Here is a 21123-nt window from a genome sequence, read left to right as displayed (position 1 = left end):
AAAATGAGAGCTCTGCGGCCACCACCTCAAATGCTTCATAATCCTCAGCTCAGCTGATGCACTGTTTGCATGTCCCGCCGCTCCGGCTCACCAATACTACCGAGTCAGGCGCCTTTGTCTCGTCGTGATCGTCACCAGGTTGGCACTCGCCGATACCACGAAAACAACGACTGTGACAGCGGGTTGAGATGGTAATGCCTGGTACCAGGATGGCAGGGGCTTTCGTTAGGGAGGGTGCATGGCGACTGTAGTGAAATCAGCCCTTAGAGATCACAGCACATGTGAGTGGGCGAGCTTTTGCCGAAAAGTCCTGATAGAGTGATGTCTGAAGAGGGAAGGAAAGTTTGCAGTGAAGGGAAGATAGTGGAAATAGACGAGAGTAAGTTCGAAACACGTGAGTATAATGTTGGCCGGATTGTGGAAGGACATTGGGTGCTCGGTGGGGTGTGCCGTGAGGCACGCAGCTGCTTCAGGATTCCGGGAGAAAAGCGGGACACAGCCTGGTACTGTTGTGATGCCGGACTGTTGGAAAGCATATAACTGTCTATCAGAAAACGGGTTTCTCATAGGTTTCAACATTGTTTTGTTCTTTTTTTTTGTTTGTACACTTGTTTTAAGTTTAAATACAAACGAACATTGAGAACTTATGCCATAGTAACCAGACTACGAAAATAAAATGTCATGATTCTTAGTTATCAGCCGGCAGATAAAGAAAGCAGCTTGGTAAGGTCTGGCTGGTTCAAGAGGGTGATTGTCGCAGGATGGGCCGAGGTATATAAAGGGTCGGAGCAGGGTCCACGGCACCAGTGGTGAGCGCGGTGCCATCATGACCAACCGCACAGCCCTCATGCTGCTGGCCCTGGCGGCGGCGGCTGCTGCAGGTACACACATACAATACGGCACGACTCGAGGCCGCCGCAAACTCTTCATGCAGACAACGTTATACACTGTGGCACAAAAATCTTGCTACCCTGTCCCTTGTCACACTGGCAGTCTTAATCTCAGACGCAACTAACACTTCGTGCTTGTGCAGAGACAGGCACGCATCTTGTGATGGCGGGGACTAAGTTTCCTGCTTTTCTTTTCCTAACCCACATTCCAATCCACAGCGCCGTACGGAGATGCCGTTCCCCGTTGCTCCACGGAGTGCCCCGTTGCCGCGGCCAAGTTCTCCTTCATTCCGGGCAAGACCTATTCCTACACCTACACTGGAACGTCGAAAGTTCAGCTGAAAGGTGTGGAAGGAGGCCTCGTTGAGACACGATGGGAGAAAACTGTGCTGATGACGTGGCTCAGCCCATGCGACGTGGCACTCTCCTTCAAAGACACCAAGGTGGACGGCGAGCCCAGTAAGTTTTGTACCTATCGCCTCGTATTGTGTGGCTCAAGGCATCATGCATTTCTCCTTCAACGACACTAAATCTTGTCCCAATGTAACAACAGATTATCGCCTCGCTGTGTAAGGGTGGAAGCAGCATGCATTTATCAACGAGTTCCACGTTCCCTCCAAAGGTCCGCCTGGCGCAAGCATGCTGGAGAAGTACCCACTAGTGGTGGCTATGACCGATGGCCGAGTGCAGCGGGTGTGCAGTCATCCCGACGACGACACCTGGGCAATCAACATGAAAAAGGGCGTCGCCTCGGCTCTACAGATCAGTCTGCCGTCCCTCTCCACCAGCAACTCAGGACTCAACCTAACGGAGGTAACTTAGGATTAAGACCCACGTGTCAAGTTCATGACTTTGTACTGCATTCACACTAAGGTGAGGGCTTCCCTCCAAGACGCTGACGCTTATTGGTCGTGCCAACAGACGGACGTGGTGGGAACGTGCCCTACCCGCTACGAGGTCGAGACAGATGGCTCCAAGGTAGTAGTGAAGAAGGAGAAGAACCACCGTCTGTGCCAGGAGCGTTACGCTACCCCCGACGAGACGCACATGCCGTGGCTGAAGGGACCGCTGCCCATGCAGGAGTCGTGGTCAGTGTGTACACAAGAGGTCAACAGCGGCATCATCTCCTCAGTGAAGTGTGAAGACAAGAAGGTGGTGAGGCCAGCTTACGGAACGTACAAGTTCGTCGAGGCAGAGCAGGAGTCAACACTACGACTCACCTCCAGCGACGTCCCCACTCCAGACATCGTTTCCCGCATCTCTCAGGGTCACCTGGTACCCAAACGTCTCCTCTATGACTACGAGACCCCAAGAAGGAGCCGTCTCTTGTGCCGCAGCTGGAGCAAACACTGAGGCATCTGTGTGACATCACCAAAGACGAGATTCAGGCTGATGCTGCCGTCGAGCTGGACAAGGCCGTCCACCTCATGCGGCGCATTCCCCTCCAAGGCTTCAAGGAAATCTATGCAAAGGTCCGCAGCAAGCAGATATGTCCGCAACACAACAAGCTGAAGAGCCTCTACTTCGACGCGATCGCCTTCGTCCACGAGCCTGAGTCGGTCATAATTATGGCAAAGGAGCTGGCTGAGGGACGGGCCACCGGTGCTCGAGCTGCCATCTACTCAGCCGCATTCTACCTCGTGCCTCGCCCTAACATGGAAGCAGTTCAAGCTCTAGAGCCATTGTTTAGGGCTGACGAACCATACCTGTCGTCGGCGAAACTGGCTGCTGCTTCCATGGTTAACAGGTACTGTCGCCATAACCCACAATGTTACAACGAAGCTACTGTGAAGAGCCTGCCGCAGGCGATGAAGCAAATGATCCAGAACGACCTGTCCGCCTCAAATAATGAGGAGTCTGAGAAGAAGGCCTTGGCTGCCTTCAAAAGCCTTGGCAACATGGGCGTCATGACCCACGATGTGGCTGAGGTGCTGATCCGCTACATGCACAGCGAACAAAAGAAAGTGAACAACCGTGTGGCAGCTGTACAAGCCTTTAGGTTGTCCAAGTGTAACCGCGAGGTAAGTGTGTCTTTCACCTTCTTCGCTACCACAGGACAATCATGACTTAGTCAGGAAAGCCTTCATCATTTCTCTCAGTCATATTTGTCCCTATATTTGTGTTTGAACAGGTGACGCAGAAACTCGTCAACTTTGCCGTCCGACCCGGGAAAAACACGGAAGTTAGAATTGCTGCCTATCTGACAGCACTTCGCTGTGTAGACTATGAGGACCTGCAGACCATTGTGACAAAGATCTCCGTTGAGGAAAACACGCAGGGTGAGTCGTATAGCGCACTGCCGTGGGAGAGAGGTGACTAACACTGAGTGGCCTAATATTTCGTAATTTGTCTTTTTTTTCCCTTGGTGGGTTTGTTTTGAGTCACCCATGTGTTCTATCGTGCTCCAGCACTGAAAGTGTTCGGGGCTGGTCAGCATAATTTGTTATTTGTTTTCATTTCAGTTCGTGGGTTTATCCTGAGCCATTTGCTGAACCTGCAAGAGACCAACGCCCCCGAAAAGGAAAGGCTGCGCTCCCTGCTGACAAACATTCTCATTCCCGATAATTTTGAGCGTGACCTTAGGAAGTACTCCCGCAACATTGACCTTTCCTATTTCGCCCCATCCCTCGGCCTTGGTGCCGAAGTAGAGTCCAACCTTATCTACGCTCCCGGCTCCTTCTTCCCTCGCTCTCTTGACGTGAACCTCACTGCAGCTGTCGATGGAACCGGTACTCCCGTCAACATCGGAGAAATCGGCGGTCGCCTTGAGGGTCTGGAACCAATAATCGCTCAACTCTTTGGACCTGCAGGCTACTTCAAGAAATCGAGCTATAACAAAATCTTATATGACCTCATCTCCTTTATCAAAAAGAACTGGAGCAAGATTCAGGAGGAGCTGGACGTCTCGATACGGGAGAGAAGATCCCTTGACTATGCAACTCTTGAAAGCATGTTCACCAAACTGTACGGTCCCCATTCTGGACCTGTCCAAGCCGATGTTTTCGCTCGCTTCATGGGTCAGGAAATAAGCTATGTCTCCTTGTCCAAGCAGCTGCAGGACATCAATGCTGACGCCTTGATAGATGATTTTAGTCGCTACATGATTGAAAATCTGATGAAAATGAAAAACCTGAACCTAGACTCAGCCCGAGCCACACAACTGGGGGTGGACTACTCCTTCCCGACCATTCAGGGCACGCCGCTCAAGATGACGATGGAAGCGATGGTTGTAGCAGGAATCCAATTGAAGACAAACCTCAACGGAGCATCCTCGGAGGAGACAACCGCCGGTGAAAAAATTAAAATTATGCCAATGCTCTCAGTGAAGGCACACAGTTTTATTGGCTACGACGCGTACGTGTCCAAGAGCGGAATCAAGATGAACGCAACCGTTTCCAGCAGCAACGGGCTCGCAATCAAGGTGAATGGCGATAGAGAGATGGATATCGAAGTGAGCATCCCCAACAAGATGGAAATCATTCAAGTACGAAGTGAGGCGTTCCTTATGAAGGGCAAGAAGGACATGCCGGACACCAAGATCTTGGCGCATTCCATGCAAGACCCTAGAATCCGCAAACAGTCGTGCTTTACTGGCCTCGAGTCGGTGTTCGGCCTAAAGATGTGCTACGACCTCGACGTCCCGGACGTCTTCCGTGCTAACTCTCTACCCTTGGGCGCTCCAATTCTTGCGAGGGTCTCCATCAACAAGACTGAGTCCTCCATAAAGGGGTACAAGATTGCTGTCACCACACGCACGGAGAACCAAGACAAAAAGTATGGCTGTAAAGTTTCCGTGGTAGGCTCAGCTTCACCGAAAGAAGCAAACGTGGAAGTACTCCAAAAGAAAGAGAGCGATTCGTACCTTGCTGCCATCAAACTCCAGTCGGCCGTCTATAGCGGCGATGCTAAGGTGCTCCTTATCAACAAACCTGAGTACAAAAGTGTCCAAACTGACGTCGCTCTTAAGACGGAAAGCAGCGATTTCACCAAAGCCATAAAAGTTGACATCAAGATATCGTCCGAAGGAGATGCCAAGAAGTACGAAACAAATATCTTTGTCAGTCCCTCGGGGCAAATGTCCGACGAGTCCAAGATATTCACAGCGGAGCTCATAAATACATTCAGGGCTCCTTGGGTAATGGTGGATATCTCGGCCAAGACGGAAAACGTCCTTATGCAGTACATCCCTCTCAGGCTTGAAGGTAAGTAAAGAAACGGTTAATACCTATTTGCATTGTGCTATTCATTGTTTTGCGAGTTGCTGTGTTTAATGAGTGTTTCTTAAGCAAAGAAATAAATGCAGCCCCCACCACACACACACACACACACACACACACACACACACACACACACACACACACACACACACACACACACACACACCACTCCGGTGGCTCAATCGGTAGAGCGCTGCGCTGCGAGGCTTAACGGCCAAACAGGCGACGGTTCGAGCCCCGCTCAGGCCGGATTCTTTCGGTTGACTAGGAGTGGTTACTGTCCCCCCTTGAGCAAGGAGGATGGGGTGTGTGGTGTGAGGTCCTGACAGTACCCAGAGATCGACGATAATGAGCACTTGCTCTCGTCAGGAGGTACCGAAAGCGAGTGCAACTCGCGATCCGGCTATGAATATACACACACACACACACACACACATATATATATATATATATATATATATATATATATATATATATATATATATATATATATATATATATATATATATATATATATTGTGTGTGTGAGCGTGTGTGTGTGTGTGTGTGTGTGTGTGTGTGTGTGTGTGTGTGTAAACTTCAAAACGAAAGAGTTCAATAATTTATATCCATCAGTTGGCGGTGACTTGAAGCAGTACGCCATGATTGCACTGCCAACGAGGCTGAGAAAATTGGAGCTGGAGACCGACATCTCTGGCTGGAAGGTGGCTGCCTTCTTCCGTAAGACGGAGGAGTCGGGCCAGAACGGAAAGTATAGCTCAGCCTTCAAGGTGGACCGCCAGGGACGGGAGTTGATTGATCTCCAGAGTGACATCCTTATCCGTGGGAGGCCCGCTGTTGACTTTGAGGCACATATCGCAGCGAAAGGTCAGTCAATCATCTGTTTAGTGGAGTTCAGAGAAATGTTTTATTTATTGGTTGTTAGCAATTTTTTTTTTGAGAGGAAAGGACGGAACAGGTTTGTTTTGAAAAGAAAATCAAAGGCAAGCTTTAAGGAAAGCATCATGCACACCAAAAACTCAGTAGCCTCTTCCGTTCATGTTTATTTTTGTGCCGAGAACCGTGCCATATAAGGGGTGAACAAAAGCTTCTTCTATTGATCTAAGTTCACGACGTTCTCGGACTGCTCGATACAGTTTTCTGACTCTTTAGGATGATCGTGAGGTTCCTCGGTTGGTCGGAAAGGATGTTTGCCAATGTGTGTGGATATCCTGTGGGAGCTCTCCCAAACATGAATGAGTTGAAAAGCTCTCATGCATTCTTTATCATTATTACCTGTTATTTGAGGGTCTGAAGTATTGTATACGAACTGGTAGAGTTAAGATTAAAGAAACATAGAAGTAACAAATTGAAAGTGTTCAAAATCACACAATTAGACAAGTTGCACGGACCCTTTTTAGAAGTGAGGAAGCGTGTCTTTCGATAGAAAATATCACAGGTTTATAAGACGACCATTGGCGTAAGTATAAGCTTCACCGTTATATGTCTCTCACAGCTAAGTTCGGGGAGGCCGAGTACAAGTTCCTGCAGATGGTTGAATACCAAGAGACAAAGATTGGGGCAACCTTGCAGTTGACACGTCCGTTGGACAACGTGAAGCTGTTTGAGATAGTGGCTCAGAGCGACTCAGAGGAGATCAAGTTCCTGTTCAAGGTAAGTTTTCTGGTCTCCATATATAATTCTGAATTACCAACTTGCGATTCAATAAATGGTCAGATTTACACTTGTCTGAAAATATCACTTTATAAGATATAGAATTTGTTCAAAGTACATACTTTCTGTTAAGAAAACTTTAATCAACAATAGGTCGTTAGTTTGCTGACAGGCTTTATCTGGCACTGGTTCAGTAAGCCAGACATCCTTTGATTCGACTGTTGGCAAAACCATGTTGGTCCGTTGACAGGTTGACATCCCTGAGTTCATTCTGCCAATCAAGATGGCCGCCCGCGCCATGCGACAAGATGAGGGCTACATGGTCGATGCCGCTGTCCTTCGCGGAGGCCAAACCATCGTGAAACTACAAGGGCCTGTTACTTTCATTAAAACACCTGAGCTCACAAAGCTTGCAACCAACATCAAGATCAACGACATCTATCAATGGGTTTCCGTTCATGAATTCCAAAAAGGAAAGGACTCTTGTTTCATGGAGCTAAAGAAGCAGCAGGAAGTGCTTGGGTCCTTTATGCTAAACACAAAGTTTCTAGTCTCGCAGACACCGTCCCTGCAGGCCAGGGTGTACCTGCCTCGCCTCTGTGACGCCAAGACAGACGTGTCTATCAGCGAGAGTGTTGTCCACGCCAGCACCGACCTTCTGTTGCTGCCCCGCTCCTCTTCCCCACGCAGAATTAAGGCCTTCACCGACGTCAACTTCGACAGCAAGAAGGGCCAGATGATGGTGCTCTGGAACGCTGACCATGATTCTTCCCAAAAGATTGCCGTAGACGCCACTATCATGCCGGAGAGCGGCAGTCAAACTCGTTCAAACATAGAGTGAGTATGCTGTTCCTGCTTGTTGGTGCTCACACCAAACACCAGACACAAAACACAAGACACTGTGTTGGTGCTCACACCAAACACCAGACACAAGACACTATGTTAGTGCTCACACCAAACACCAGACACAATGTTGGTGCTCACACCAAACACCAGACACAAGACACTATGTTGGTGCTCACACCAAACACCAAACACAAGACACTGTGTTGGTGCTGAAACCAAACACGAGACACAAAACACAAGACACTGTGTTGGTGCTCACACCAAACATCAGACACAAGACACTGTGTTGGTGCTCAAACCAAACACCAGACATAAGACACTGTGTTGGTGATCACACCAAACACCAGACACAAGACACTGTGTTGGTGCTTACACCAAACACCAGACATAAGACACTGTGTTGGTGATCACACCAAACACAAAACACAAGACACTGTGTTGGTGCTCACACCAAACACCAGACATAAGACACTGTGTTGGTGATCACACCAAACACCAGACACAAGACACTGTGTTGGTGCTTACACCAAACACCAGACACAAAACACTGTGTTGGTGCTCACGCCAAACACCAGACACAAGACACTATGTTGGTGCTCACACCAAACACCAGACACAAGACACTGTGTAGGTGCTCACACCAAACACCAGACACAAGACACTGCGTTGGTGCTCACACCAAACACCAGACACAAGACACTGTGTTGGTGCTCACACCAAACACCAGACACAAGACACTGTGTTGGTGCTCACACCAAACACCAGACATAAGACACTGTGTTGGTGCTCACACCAAACACCAAACACAAGACACTGCGTTGGTGCTCACACCAAACACCAAACACCAGACACAAGACACTGTGTTGGTGCTCACACCAAACACCAAACACAAGACACTGCGTTGGTGCTCACACCAAACACCAGACACAAGACACAAGACACTGTATTGGTGCTCACACCAAACACCAGACACAAGACACTGTGTTGGTGCTCACACCAAACACCAAACACCAGACACAAGACACTGTATTGGTGCTCACACCAAACACCAGACACAAGACACTGTGTTGGTGCTCACACCAAACACCAGACACAAGACACTGTGTTGGTGCTCACACCAAACACCAGACACAAGACACTGTGTTGGTGCTCACACCAAACACCAGACACAAGACACTGCGTTGGTGAACACACTACACACCACACACACAAACACTGTGTTGGTGATCACATCACACACCACACACACAAACACAAACACTGTGTTGGTGCACACGCTACACACCGCACACACAAACACTGTGTTGGTGCACACGCTACACACCACACACACAAACACTGTGTTGGTGAACACATCACACACCACACACACACACACAAACACTGTGTTGGTGATCACATCACACACCACACACACAAACACAAACACTGTGTTGGTGCACACACTACACACCGCACACACAAACACTGTTGGTGCTGGCAGCACATATACATAAAGACATTGCTTTGTTTGTGTTCAGCTGCAATCTAGTTCTACACCTGTTTCACGAACGCAATATATCCCACACACAAAGAATGTCTTTCTCTTTACACGATGCACTAATGTGCTACAGGAAGGCAGTGTCTTTGTGTTTATAACACACAAGCACGCCTCCTCATTCCCTGTTCATCTTTCACATAATCCCTTCTCCGTATTGGTCATCTGGTCTTGTTGCTACCTTCGCAGCGTGAAGGTAACGGTCATGGACAAGACCTACAACGTGAACGCTAAGGTGGAGGCGCCGTTCCTGGTGCGGCAGTACCGGGAAAGGAGCAGCATCGAGATGAACGTGGACACGCCTGCCGGAAAGAACTGGATGCTGCAGATGGGCATCAAGAGCCGTGGTGACTACAGCGCCTTTGCCGACTTTACCTTCAAGAGCGCCAATAGCAACAACTACCAACTGACATATGAATTCAGTGTGCAGCGGCTCGCTGGGTACTACGGCTTCCAGGCTGAAAGCGACATGAGGTACATCTCTCCAGAGAACCGTCACGCACGCTTCTATGTGCAGGCCAAGCACGAGAGCAATCACCAACGCCGCACCATCCAACTCACGGTATGTCTCTTGCACTGCAAGGAAGGAAGTTCAATCCTCCTGTGCTTCAAGAAGCAAGCACTGCTTCAAGAAAACTTTTTTTTTCTTTCAAGTGAAAAAGCGAGCCATTTTCTCCCTCCTATCACGAATACAATCATTTCGTTCACATAGATTATTTCGATAACGTAATATGTACATTTTCGAGGATAGCAGATTGGACAATTCGTTATGTTTCTATATACGCTCAGTCACAGAGTAGTCTGAGTCCAACACTTGTTACAGAGTTCATAACATGGCATTTTATTGTTTGCAAAATGCCGTCTTTTTATTGTTTTCGTTTCTTATAACTGAGTGTTAAAATAGCATCATTCTTATTCACTGAAACTTTCAGACGGAAGTCTCAACCCCGGGCATGGAGAGGCCGATGAAGATGGTTTACTCAACTGAAAACCAGGACTGTTCGTACAGCACCAAGTGGGTGAGCGAGCTTAACGGTCAAGAAACGGTGTTCAGCTGGCAGATGGAAACCTTCCCCATGGGCGGAGTTAAGACCTGGGACATTGCCTTCGACATGAAGGCTTTCAGAGATGTTCTGAGGGCAGTGAGCACCATGGTAGGTGTGCGAAGCGGCACACTTTTGCCCACCTCCGCCTATGATGACCAGAGGAGCACCTACCGTTCACAGTATAGCCGAGCCATCCCACACACGCACTCCTTCAGGATTGCGTCCCCGTCCCGCGACGTGGAGGCCGAGGCGACCCTCTCCCCCTCCATGGCGGGCATCAAGGTCTACCCGAACAGGGCTGCAGGCGAACACAAGTACGAGGTGGCCGGTGAGTACCGTGAAAACCAGTGGAGCGGCATGTCCACGTTTGAAGGGCGAATGAGTCATCCAAGGCTGGACAAAGACTTGACAGCGGTTGTCGAGTACGCTGCTAGCGGCGACAGGCGACAGGGATCATTCGAACTGGACATCTTCCCTGACACGGCTGACAAGATCACCGGTTCTCTCAGCTCCGTCCTTTCGGCTAACAACACCGTCCTCATCGAGGCCAACCTTTCCTCAAGGGTGAGTTCAGTTATGGGTCGAAGCTAACATTAAATAATGAGAGTAAATGCTGCAGGAGTGAGTGTACCTCTATTCAAGGGGGTGTGCGGCTAGGGTGCGCTAGTAACATTAACAATGCCAGTCACTGCTGCAGGAGTGAGTGTGTCTCATCAAGGGTGAGTGTGACTAGGGTGCACTAGTAACATTAACAATGACAGTCACTGCTGCAGGAGTGAGTGTGTCTCATCAAGGGTGAGTGTGACTAGGGTGCACTAGTAACATTAACAATGACAGTCACTGCTGCAGGAGTGAGTGTGTCTCTGGAAGGGTTAGTGTGACTAGGGTGCACTAGTAACATTAACAATGACACTCACTGCTGCAGGAGTGAGTGTGTCTCATCAAGGGTGTGCGGCTAGGGTGCACTAGTAACATTAACAATGACAGTCACTGCTGCAGGAGTGAGTGTGTCTCATCAAGGGTGAGTGTGACTTGGGTGCACTAGTAACATTAACAATGACACTCACTGCTGCAGGAGTGAGTGTGTCTCTACAAGGGTGAGTGTGACTAGGTGCGCTAGTAACATTAACAATGACACTCACTGCTGCAGGAGTGAGTGTGTCTCATCAAGGGTGAGTGTGACTAGGGTGCAGTGGTAACACTAACAATGACACTCACTGCTGCAGGAGTAAGTGTGCCTCTCGTCAAGGGTGAGTGTGACTAGGGTGCAGTGGTAACACTAACAATGACACTCACTGCTGCAGGAGTGAGTGTCTCTTCACGGGTGAGTGTGACTAGGGTGAACTTGAAACACGAATCAATGGCGATCATTGGTGCTACAGCGAGCACATTTTCTTTTCAGATGTTGCAGGTGAAGCCCAAAGTGCTGGTGGAAGCTTCCTGGGCTGCACACACTGCTGCCTTTAATTTCTCCTTCAGTAAGACTCCGACCTCGAAGGAATCGTTAGAAGTCAGGTCCAAATACGACCAAATCTCCAAACATTACTCGGCGGTGACCTTCCTTTTGGCAACAGAAGGCCGTCCTGTGGTGGACGTGTCCGGCGTGGTGGAGCCGCGCCAAGGTCCCTCGTGTGACGGCTTTGCGCTTAGAAGCAACTGGCACACGTCTATCCTTGGAAACTTTATTGTTAACTCCACCGTGTGTAAGCCTGCCTTCCTCGAGGTGGCTATAACCAAGGCCAGCGACCAGAACATCTACAAGGCCAAGGTCGGTCTACAGTCACCCTACAAAGCCCAAATCAGCCTTTCCGAGACAGACAGGTACAACATATGGGAGGAGTACATGTCGATCGTTGGCATCAAACTGAAGACCCCTCGCCACATCAAGATCGACTTTGAGTACAAGCCTGAGCAAACGAGAGCTATGAAGGTGAGATGTTTTGTTCTAATAGTACTCTCTCTCTCTCTCTCTCTCTCTCTCTCTCTCTCTCTCTCTCTCTCTCAACCCTTTGCACCCTCCCCTTTCTCGCCTTTTGTAACGGTGTATTTCTGTGCAGGACTTCTTGATGAGTGAAGTGGATCGAGTGAGTGAGGCGTTCTTGACGTGGACGGACCACCTCTACGAGGAGGTGAGGCGGCAGGCAGCCCAGAAGGGAGTTGACTTCCCTGCCGTTGAGATAAGGAAGCTCGCCGAAGAGATCAAACAGGATATCATGAAGATTTACGCCGATGTGCTGGACAGCGATCTCGGGCCCATTATGGAGGACGTCATGGAGATCCTGCGCGGGCCAACGGCCACATTCGTGAGGGAGGCGTTCTACCAGACCTTGGCAGACATGGAACACGTGCAAAGGGAATGGGCGAGCAGTGCCTTCCAGCAGATACTGGCATTCAAAAACTACTTCAGATACACAATCAACGAAATATATCAAGGTAGGATCTCTCTCTCTCTCTCTCTCTCTCTCTCTCTCTCTCTCTCTCTCTCTCTCTCTCTCTCTCTGAGACACAAGTCTCACCCTGTGTTAGGTTGTCACCAAGTACCGGTATCATCCACAGCAGCGGACCAAATCTCCCGCTGGATAAACACGGGCGAGGAGTCGGAGATTGTTCGTCGCATGCTTGAGGAACTCCAACGAACAGTCTGGTACCAGCTGATCAAGACCGACGTGATCGATCCTCTCAGGGAGAAGTACCCCCAGGCGTACCAGGCCTCGATGGAGGTGGCGGCCAAGGTTACGGACTCCCTCAGGAAGGACTTGCGTATGTTGAAGCAGAAGCTGTGGGCGTCGCCTACGGTGCGCAGCTTTAGCCTCAAAATCGTAAACTTGTCCAAGGTTAGCAGGTAACCCCAAAGCCACTTGTATCTAACATGCACCACTTCATTTGTCACTAGGTTTTCATTCTTTCTTGTTTCAACCGTTTTTTGTGTGGAGGAGAGCTATTTCATACATTTTATTCTTGCCAGGAGGAAACGCTGAAGTGGACTCTGGAGTGGCTGCTCAGCCAGGTGACGCAGCGCATCCTCATCATCGCCCCCGAGCCCGGCACGTACCGCGTCGGCATTCAAATCCCGCTGTACCGGCCCGTCTATTCTCTCTCGCAAGTGCTGAACATGACCATGCAATCGCCGCCGTCGTTCACACAAAAACTGCTTCTGGCTTCAGATCTACTCAGCCCCATCCCCTCCAACACGATTTTGAAACCTACTATGCGTGGATGCCCGCCAATCTGTCCAACTCCGTTCCACCTTCAACCGTTCTGCCTATGTGGTGGCTGACACGGAGCTCCTCACCTTCGACGGCGCTCTTCTTCGAGCGCCTCGCTCACGCTGCAAGTTCTGCTCTCCTCTGTGCCCGGCGTGGCGTCCGTCCATATGTCGCACCCACAGCCGTCGGCGGCGCCCGAAATCACCTTCCAGGCGGGCCAGACCAAGGCTATCATCAAGCCCAACATGGAAGTGAACATTAACGGCAGGCCGGTACAAGGCGAGCAGACAGTGGGTGACATGCACTTCAGAGTGACCTCACGCTACATCACGCTCGCCTCCCCGCTGATGGGTGTCCACCTGATGAAGGAGGAGCGCGTACTTATGGTCAACGTGTCTGGATGGGCCTTCAACCACACCAAGGGACTTCTGGGATCGTACGACAATGAACTCAGCAACGACAGACTCAAGAGCGACGGCAGGAACGCCACAAACCTCCACGAGCTGGTGGCCTCGTGGCAGGATGACCCGAGCTGCAACACTCCTTCCATAAGCCCCATCGACCCAGCACAGGTCCCCGTAAAGGACAGCGTGCTCTGTGACCTTATGTTCTACCTCATGAGACCGTGCCGGCCGATGGTGAGCCCCAAACCCTTTATGCAAAGGTGTCAGGCCGAGGTCGCCCAATCGAGGCCGCCCGCTACCAGAGTTCCTGCCTGATGCAAGGCGTCCATTTCCCGGTGTCGCTCTTCTGAATGTCCTTCGCTACACACGCAACACCCTCTCCGATGACTAGACCTTCTGCCTAAAGCACAGCGCCAACTGCTCTGTGCGGCTCCTCTGACGGATCTTGGCTACTCACAGAACACACTCTGATCATTACAATCCAAGATGTTGAACCGTGTATTTATTATGATGTAAATAGCTTAATAAACCAACACTGCATTCCATATAACTTTATACTTCATACCAATATTAATGTAAGAAGTAGGTAGCCCAGACACCTGCCGTAACGGGGCAAGTCACTCCCAGTGATCAATGTAGTACGTTGTGTGAGCGTGGGACACGCCCGTGGCCTTGTCTACTCATTGTCTTATTAATACCAGAGAGTAGCTCAGCATGCTCTCTAGCAACGAACTTTCCTATTTTACACACAAAACTACATGCGCATGACACACAAACCATCTCCTAACACTTTTATATCAAATTTATGGCAATGAATAACCAACCCGGCTCTTAGTCCCCTTCTGATGAGGGTATCAGAAATGGGGTCGGATCCCAATTCAGATGACAAGCCACAACCGTGTACTGATAGTTCATCTACCTTTTTCTTCATTAACTTCAACATTCGTGGCCTTCGCTCTACTTACCATTCTGTTGTCACCACCTCTCCTCCTCTCTTCCCCCTTCCTGGCGGAAACCCAGGTTGCTGAGGCTACTCTCAGTGATCTCCAGTCCGCTCCATCCTACTTTATGCTGAATTTCAGTTCAATGTTGGATGCTGCGTCGATGTACGCAACGATATCACTTGCTCTTGTGCCCCAAACCTTCATTCTTCGGAATTTTCGACCATCTGACCAAAACTTGCGTGTCGTTCTACTACTGATATATCTGTTGGGTTTTATCTCTTATCTCTTTCAACCAATTGTGTAAAACGATTTGACTTTTTCCATGTGAATGTGAAGCACACCTTGAGTCACTCTTCCCTGAAGTTTTCTTAATGATCTACAACAGTTGGTATCCCTGACTGCCGTAGAGACACCCCCTACTGTAGACATCTTCCTCATCTCTAATTCTCCGCTTATTCTGTTAACAGTTAAAGTATCCTCTCCGCTGGATTCCTTCGATTATTTTTCTTCTTCTCTTCTTCTTCTTCTTCTTCTTATTATTATTATTATTATTATTATTATTATTATTATTATTATTATTCCTGATAATAATAAAAATAATAATAATAATAGTAATAATAATAACAATAATGATAATAATAATGCTAATAATAATAATAATAATAATAATAATAATAATAATAATAATTATCATAATAATAATAATAATAATAATAATAGTAATAATAATAATAATAATAATAATAATAATAATAATAATAATAATAATAATAATAATATTGATAATGATAATAATGATGATGATAATAATAATAATAATAATAATAATAATAATAATAATAATAATAATAATAATAATAATAATAATAATAATAATAATAATAATAATGGGTCGAAGCTAACATTAAATAATGAGAGTAAATGCTGCAGGAGTGAGTGTACCTCTATTCAAGGGGGTGTGCGGCTAGGGTGCGCTAGTAACATTAACAATGCCAGTCACTGCTGCAGGAGTGAGTGTGTCTCATCAAGGGTGAGTGTGACTAGGGTGCACTAGTAACATTAACAATGACACTCACTGCTGCAGGAGTGAGTGTGTCTCATCAAGGGTGAGTGTGACTAGGGTGCGCTAGTAACATTAACAATGACAGTCACTGCTGCAGGAGTGAGTGTGTCTCATCAAGGGTGAGTGTGACTAGGGTGCACTAGTAACATTAACAATGACACTCACTGCTGCAGGAGTGAGTGTGTCTCATCAAGGGTGAGTGTGACTAGGGTGCGCTAGTTACATTAACAATGACACTCACTGCTGCAGGAGTGAGTGTGTCTCATCAAGGGTGAGTGTGACTAGGGTGCAGTGGTAACACTAACAATGACAGTCACTGCTGCAGGAGTGAGTGTGTCTCATCAAGGGTGAGTGTGACTAGGGTGCACTAGTAACATTAACAATGACAGTCACTGCTGCAGGAGTGAGTGTGTCTCATCAAGGGTGAGTGTGACTAGGGTGCACTAGTAACATTAACAATGACAGTCACTGCTGCAGGAGTGAGTGTGTCTCATCAAGGGTGAGTGTGACTAGGGTGCGCTAGTAACATTAACAATGACAGTCACTGCTGCAGGAGTGAGTGTGTCTCATCAAGGGTTAGTGTGACTAGGGTGTAGTGGTAACATTAACAATGACACTCACTGTTGCAGGAGTGAGTGTGTCTCGTCAAGGGTGAGTGTGACTAGGGTGCAGTGGTAACACTAACAATGACAGTCACTGCTGCAGGAGTGAGTGTGTCTCTTCAAGGGTTAGTGTGACTAGGGTGCAGTGGTAACACTAACAATGACAGTCACTGCTGCAGGAGTGAGTGTGTCTCTTCAAGGGTGAGTGTGACTAGGGTGCAGTGGTAACACTAACAATGTCACTCTGCTGCAGGAGTGAGTGTGTCTCTTCAAGGGTGAGTGTGACTAGGGTGCAGTGGTAACACTAACAATGACACTCTGCTGCAGGAGTGAGTGTGTCTCTTCAAGGGTTAGTGTGACTAGGGTGCAGTGGTAACACTAACAATGACACTCACTGCTGCAGGAGTGAGTGTGTCTCTTCAAGGGTTAGTGTGACTAGGGTGCAGTGGTAACACTAACAATGACACTCACTGCTGCAGGAGTGAGTGTCTCTTCAAGGGTGAGTGTGACTAGGGTGAACTTGAAACACGAATCAATGGCGATCATTGGTGCTACAGCGAGTACATTTTCTTTTCAGGTGTTGCAGGTGAAGCCCAAAGTGCTGGTGGAAGCTTCCTGGGCTGCACACACTGCTGCCTTTAATTTCTCCTTCAGTAAGACTCCGACCTCGAAGGAATCGTTAGAAGTAAGGTCCAAATACGACCAAATCTCCAAACATTACTCGGCGGTGACCTTCCTTTTGGCAACAGAAGGCCGTCCTGTGGTGGACGTGTCCGGCGTGGTGGAGCCGCGCCAAGGTCCCTCGTGTGACGGCTTTGCGCTTAGAAGCAACTGGCATACGTCTATCCTTGGAAACTTTATTGTTAACTCCAGCGTGTGCAAGCCTGCCTTCCTCGAGGTGGCTATAACCAAGGCCAGCGACCAGAACATCTACAAGGCCAAGGTCGGTCTACAGTCAACCTACAAAGCCCAAATCAGCCTTTCCGAGACAGACAGGTACAACATATGGGAGGAGTACATGTCGATCGTTGGCATCAAACTGGAGACCCCGCGCCACATCAAGATCGACTTAGAGTACAAGCCTGAGCAAACGAGAGCTATGAAGGTGAGATGTTTTGTTCCAATAGTACTCTCTCTCTCTCTCTCTCTCTCTCTCTCTCTCTCTCTCTCTCTCTCTCTCTCTCTCTCTCTCTCTCTCTCTCTCTCTCTCTCTCTCTCTCTCTCTCTCAACGCTTTGCAGCCTCCCCTTTCTCGCCTTTTGTAACGGTGTATTTCTGTGCAGGACTTCTTGATAAGTGAAGTGGATCGAGTGAGTGAGGCGTTCTTGACGTGGACGGACCACCTCTACGAGGAGGTGAAGCGGCAGGCAGCCCAGAAGGGAGTTGACTTCCCTGCCGTGGAGATAAGGAAGCTCACCGAAGAGATCAAACAGGATATCATGAAGATTTACGCCGATGTGCTGGACAGCGATCTAAGGCCAATTTTGGAGGACATCATGGAGATCCTGCGCAGGTTAACGGCCACATTCGTGAGGGAGGCGTTCAACCAGACCTTGGCAGACATGGAACACGTGCAAAGGGAATGGGCGAGCAGTGCCTTCCAGCAGATACTGGCATTCAAAAACTACTTCAGATACACAATCAACGAAATATATCAAGGTAGGATCTCTCTCCCTCTCTCTCTCTCTCTCTCTCTCTCTCTCTCTCTCTCTCTCTCTCTCTCTCTCTCTCTCTCTGAGACACAAGTCTCACCCTGTGTTAGGTTGTCACCAAGTACCGGTATCATCCACAGCAGCGGACCAAATCTCCCGCTGGATAAACACGGGCGAGGAGTCGGAGATTGTTCGTCGCATGCTTGAGGAACTCCATCGAACAGTCTGGTACCAGCTGATCAAGACCGACGTGATCGATCCTCTCAGGGAGAAGTACCCCCAGGCGTACCAGGCATCGATGGAGGTGGCGGCCAAGGTTACGGACTCCCTCAGGAAGGACTTGCGTATGTTGAAGCAGAAGCTTTGGGCGTCGCCTACGGTGCGCAGCTTTAGCCTCAAAATCGTAAACTTGTCCAAGGTTAGCAGGTAACCCCAAAGCCACTTGTATCTAACATGCACCACTTCATTTGTCACTAGGTTTTCATTCTTTCTTGTCTCAACCGTTTTTTGTGTGGAGAGCTATTTCATACATTTTATTCTTGCCAGGAGGAAACGCTGAAGTGGACTCTGGAGTGGCTGCTCAGCCAGGTGACGCAGCGCATCCTCATCATCGCCCCCGAGCCCGGCACGTACCGCGTCGGCATTCAAATCCCGCTGTACCGGCCCGTCTATTCTCTCTCGCAAGTGCTGAACATGACCATGCAATCGCCGCCGTCGTTCACACAAAAACTGCTTCTGGCTTCAGATCTACTCAGCCCCATCCCCTCCAACAAGATTTTGGAAACCTACTATGCGTGGATGCCCGCCAATCTGTCCAACTCCGTTCCACCCTTCAACCGTTCTGCCTATGTGGTGGCTGACACGGAGCTCCTCACCTTCGACGGCGCTCTTCTTCGAGCGCCTCGCTCACGCTGTAAGGTTCTGCTCTTCTCTGTGCCCGGCGTGGCGTCCGTCCATATGTCGCACCCACAGCCGTCGGCGGCGCCCGAAATCACCTTCCAGGCGGGCCAGACCAAGGCTATCATCAAGCCCAACATGGAAGTGAACATTAACGGACCGGTACAAGGCGAGCAGACAGTGGGTGATATGCACTTCAGAGTGACCTCACGCTACATCACGCTCGCCTCCCCGCTGATGGGTGTCCACCTGATGAAGGAGGAGCGCGTACTAATGGTCAACGTGTCTGGATGGGCCTTCAACCACACCAAGGGACTTCTGGGATCGTACGACAATGAACTCAGCAACGACAGACTCAAGAGCGACGGCAGGAACGCCACAAACCTCCATGAGCTGGTGGCCTCGTGGCAAGATGACCCGAGCTGCAACACTCCTTCCATAAGCCCCATCGACCCAGCACAGGTCCCCGTAAAGGAGAGCGTGTTGTGTGACCTTATGTTCTACCTCATGAGACCGTGCCGGCCGATGGTCAGCCCCAAACCTTTTATGCAAAGGTGTCAGGCCGAGGGTCGCCCAATCGAGGCCGCCCGCTCCTACCAGAGTTTCTGCCTGATGCATGGCGTCCATTTCCCGGTGTCGCTCTTCTGAATGTCCTTCACTACATACGCAACACCCTCTCCGATGACTAGACCTTCTGCCTAAAGCACAGCGCCAACTGCTCTGTGCGGCTCCTCTGACGGATCTTGGCTACTCACAGAACACACTCTGATCATTACAATCCAAGATGTTAAACCGTGTATTTATTATGATGTAAATAGCTTAATAAACCAACACTGCATTCCATATAACTTTATACTTCATACCAATATTAATGTAAGAAGTAGGTAGCCCAGACACCTGCCGTAACGGGGGCAAGTCACTCCCAGTGATCAATGTAGTACGTTGTGTGAGCGTGGGACACGCCCGTGGCCTTGTCTACTCTTTGTCTCATTAACACCAGAGAGTAGCTCAGCATGCTCTCTAGCAACGAACTTTCCTATTTTACACACAAAACTACATGCGCATGAATCACAAACCATCTCTGAACACTTTTATATCAAATTTATGGCAATGAATAACGAACCCGGCTCTTAGTCCCCTTCTGGTGAGGGTATCAGAAATTGGGTCGGATCCCAATTCCGATGACCGTGTACTGATAGTTCAGCTACCTTTATCTTCATTAACTTCAACATTCGTGGTCTTCCCTCTACTTACCATTCTGTTGTCACCACCTCTCCTCCTCTCTTCCCCCTTCCTGGCGGAAACCCAGGTTGCTGAGGCTACTCTCACTGATCTCCAGTCCGCTCCATCCTACTTTATGCTGAATTTCAGTTCAATGCTGGATGCTGCGTCGATGTACGCAACGATATCACTTGCTCTCGTGCCCCAAACCTTCATTCTTCGGAATTTTCGACCATCTGACCAAGACTTACGTGTCGTTCTCCTACTGATATATCTGTAGGGTTTTATCTCTTATCTCTCAACCAATTGTGTAAAACGATTTGACTTTTTGCATGTGAATGTGAAGCACATCTTGAGTCACTCTTCCCTGAAACCTTTTGCTTTTCTTAATGATCTAGAACAGTTGGTATCCCTGACCACCGTAGAGACACCCCCTACTGTAGACATCTTCCTCATCTCTAATTCTTCCGCTTATTCTGTTAACAGTTAAAGTATCCTCTCCGTTGGATTCCTCCGATTATTTTTCTTCTTCTTCTTCTTATTATTATTATTATTATAATTATTATTATTATTATTATTATTATTATTATTATTATTATTATTATTATTCCTGATAATAATAATAATGATGATAATATAATAATAATAATAGTAATAATAATAACAATAATGATAATAATAATGCTAATAATAATGTTAATAATAATAATAATAATAATAATAATAATAATAATAATAATAATAATAATAATAATAATAATGATAATAATAATAATAATGATAATAATAATAATAATAATAATAATAATAATAATAATAGTAATAATAATAATTATAATACTACTACTAATAATACTTATACTAATACTAATACTAATAATAATAATAATAGTAATAATAATGATAATAATAATAATAATAATAATAATAATAATAACAATAATAA

The 21123-nt window shown here is 48.1% G+C and overlaps 1 protein-coding gene and 1 long non-coding RNA gene across 2 annotated transcripts; one reads left to right on the top strand and one right to left on the bottom strand.

Moving 5' to 3' along the window:
• The first annotated feature begins 737 nt into the window (after nucleotides 1-737).
• On the top strand, nucleotides 738-19804 carry LOC126999194 (vitellogenin-like). The gene is given in 16 exon segments (XM_050861520.1): nucleotides 738-881; nucleotides 1110-1349; nucleotides 1513-1703; nucleotides 1812-2193; nucleotides 2196-2911; nucleotides 3022-3169; nucleotides 3353-5092; nucleotides 5723-5974; nucleotides 6603-6760; nucleotides 7011-7597; nucleotides 9333-9705; nucleotides 10076-10753; nucleotides 11592-12119; nucleotides 12247-12622; nucleotides 12746-13023; nucleotides 18606-19804. Coding segments are annotated over 16 exon segments (7701 nt in total). The 5' UTR covers nucleotides 738-826; the 3' UTR covers nucleotides 19605-19804.
• Nucleotides 13673-19354, bottom strand: LOC126999195 (uncharacterized). Its single transcript, XR_007753141.1, has 2 exons — nucleotides 19206-19354; nucleotides 13673-13754 (listed from the first exon to the last, which is right to left on the bottom strand). It is a non-coding gene; the product is annotated as an uncharacterized LOC126999195 (long non-coding RNA).
• Nucleotides 19805-21123: the final 1319 nt, after the last annotated feature.

The sequence above is a fragment of the Eriocheir sinensis genome, chromosome 16 (genome assembly GCF_024679095.1).
Source record: "Eriocheir sinensis breed Jianghai 21 chromosome 16, ASM2467909v1, whole genome shotgun sequence".
In the NCBI taxonomy this organism is placed as follows: domain Eukaryota; kingdom Metazoa; phylum Arthropoda; class Malacostraca; order Decapoda; family Varunidae; genus Eriocheir; species Eriocheir sinensis.
The sequence above is the reverse complement of the archived record's forward strand: the minus strand, read 5'-3'. Positions and strand labels throughout refer to the sequence as shown.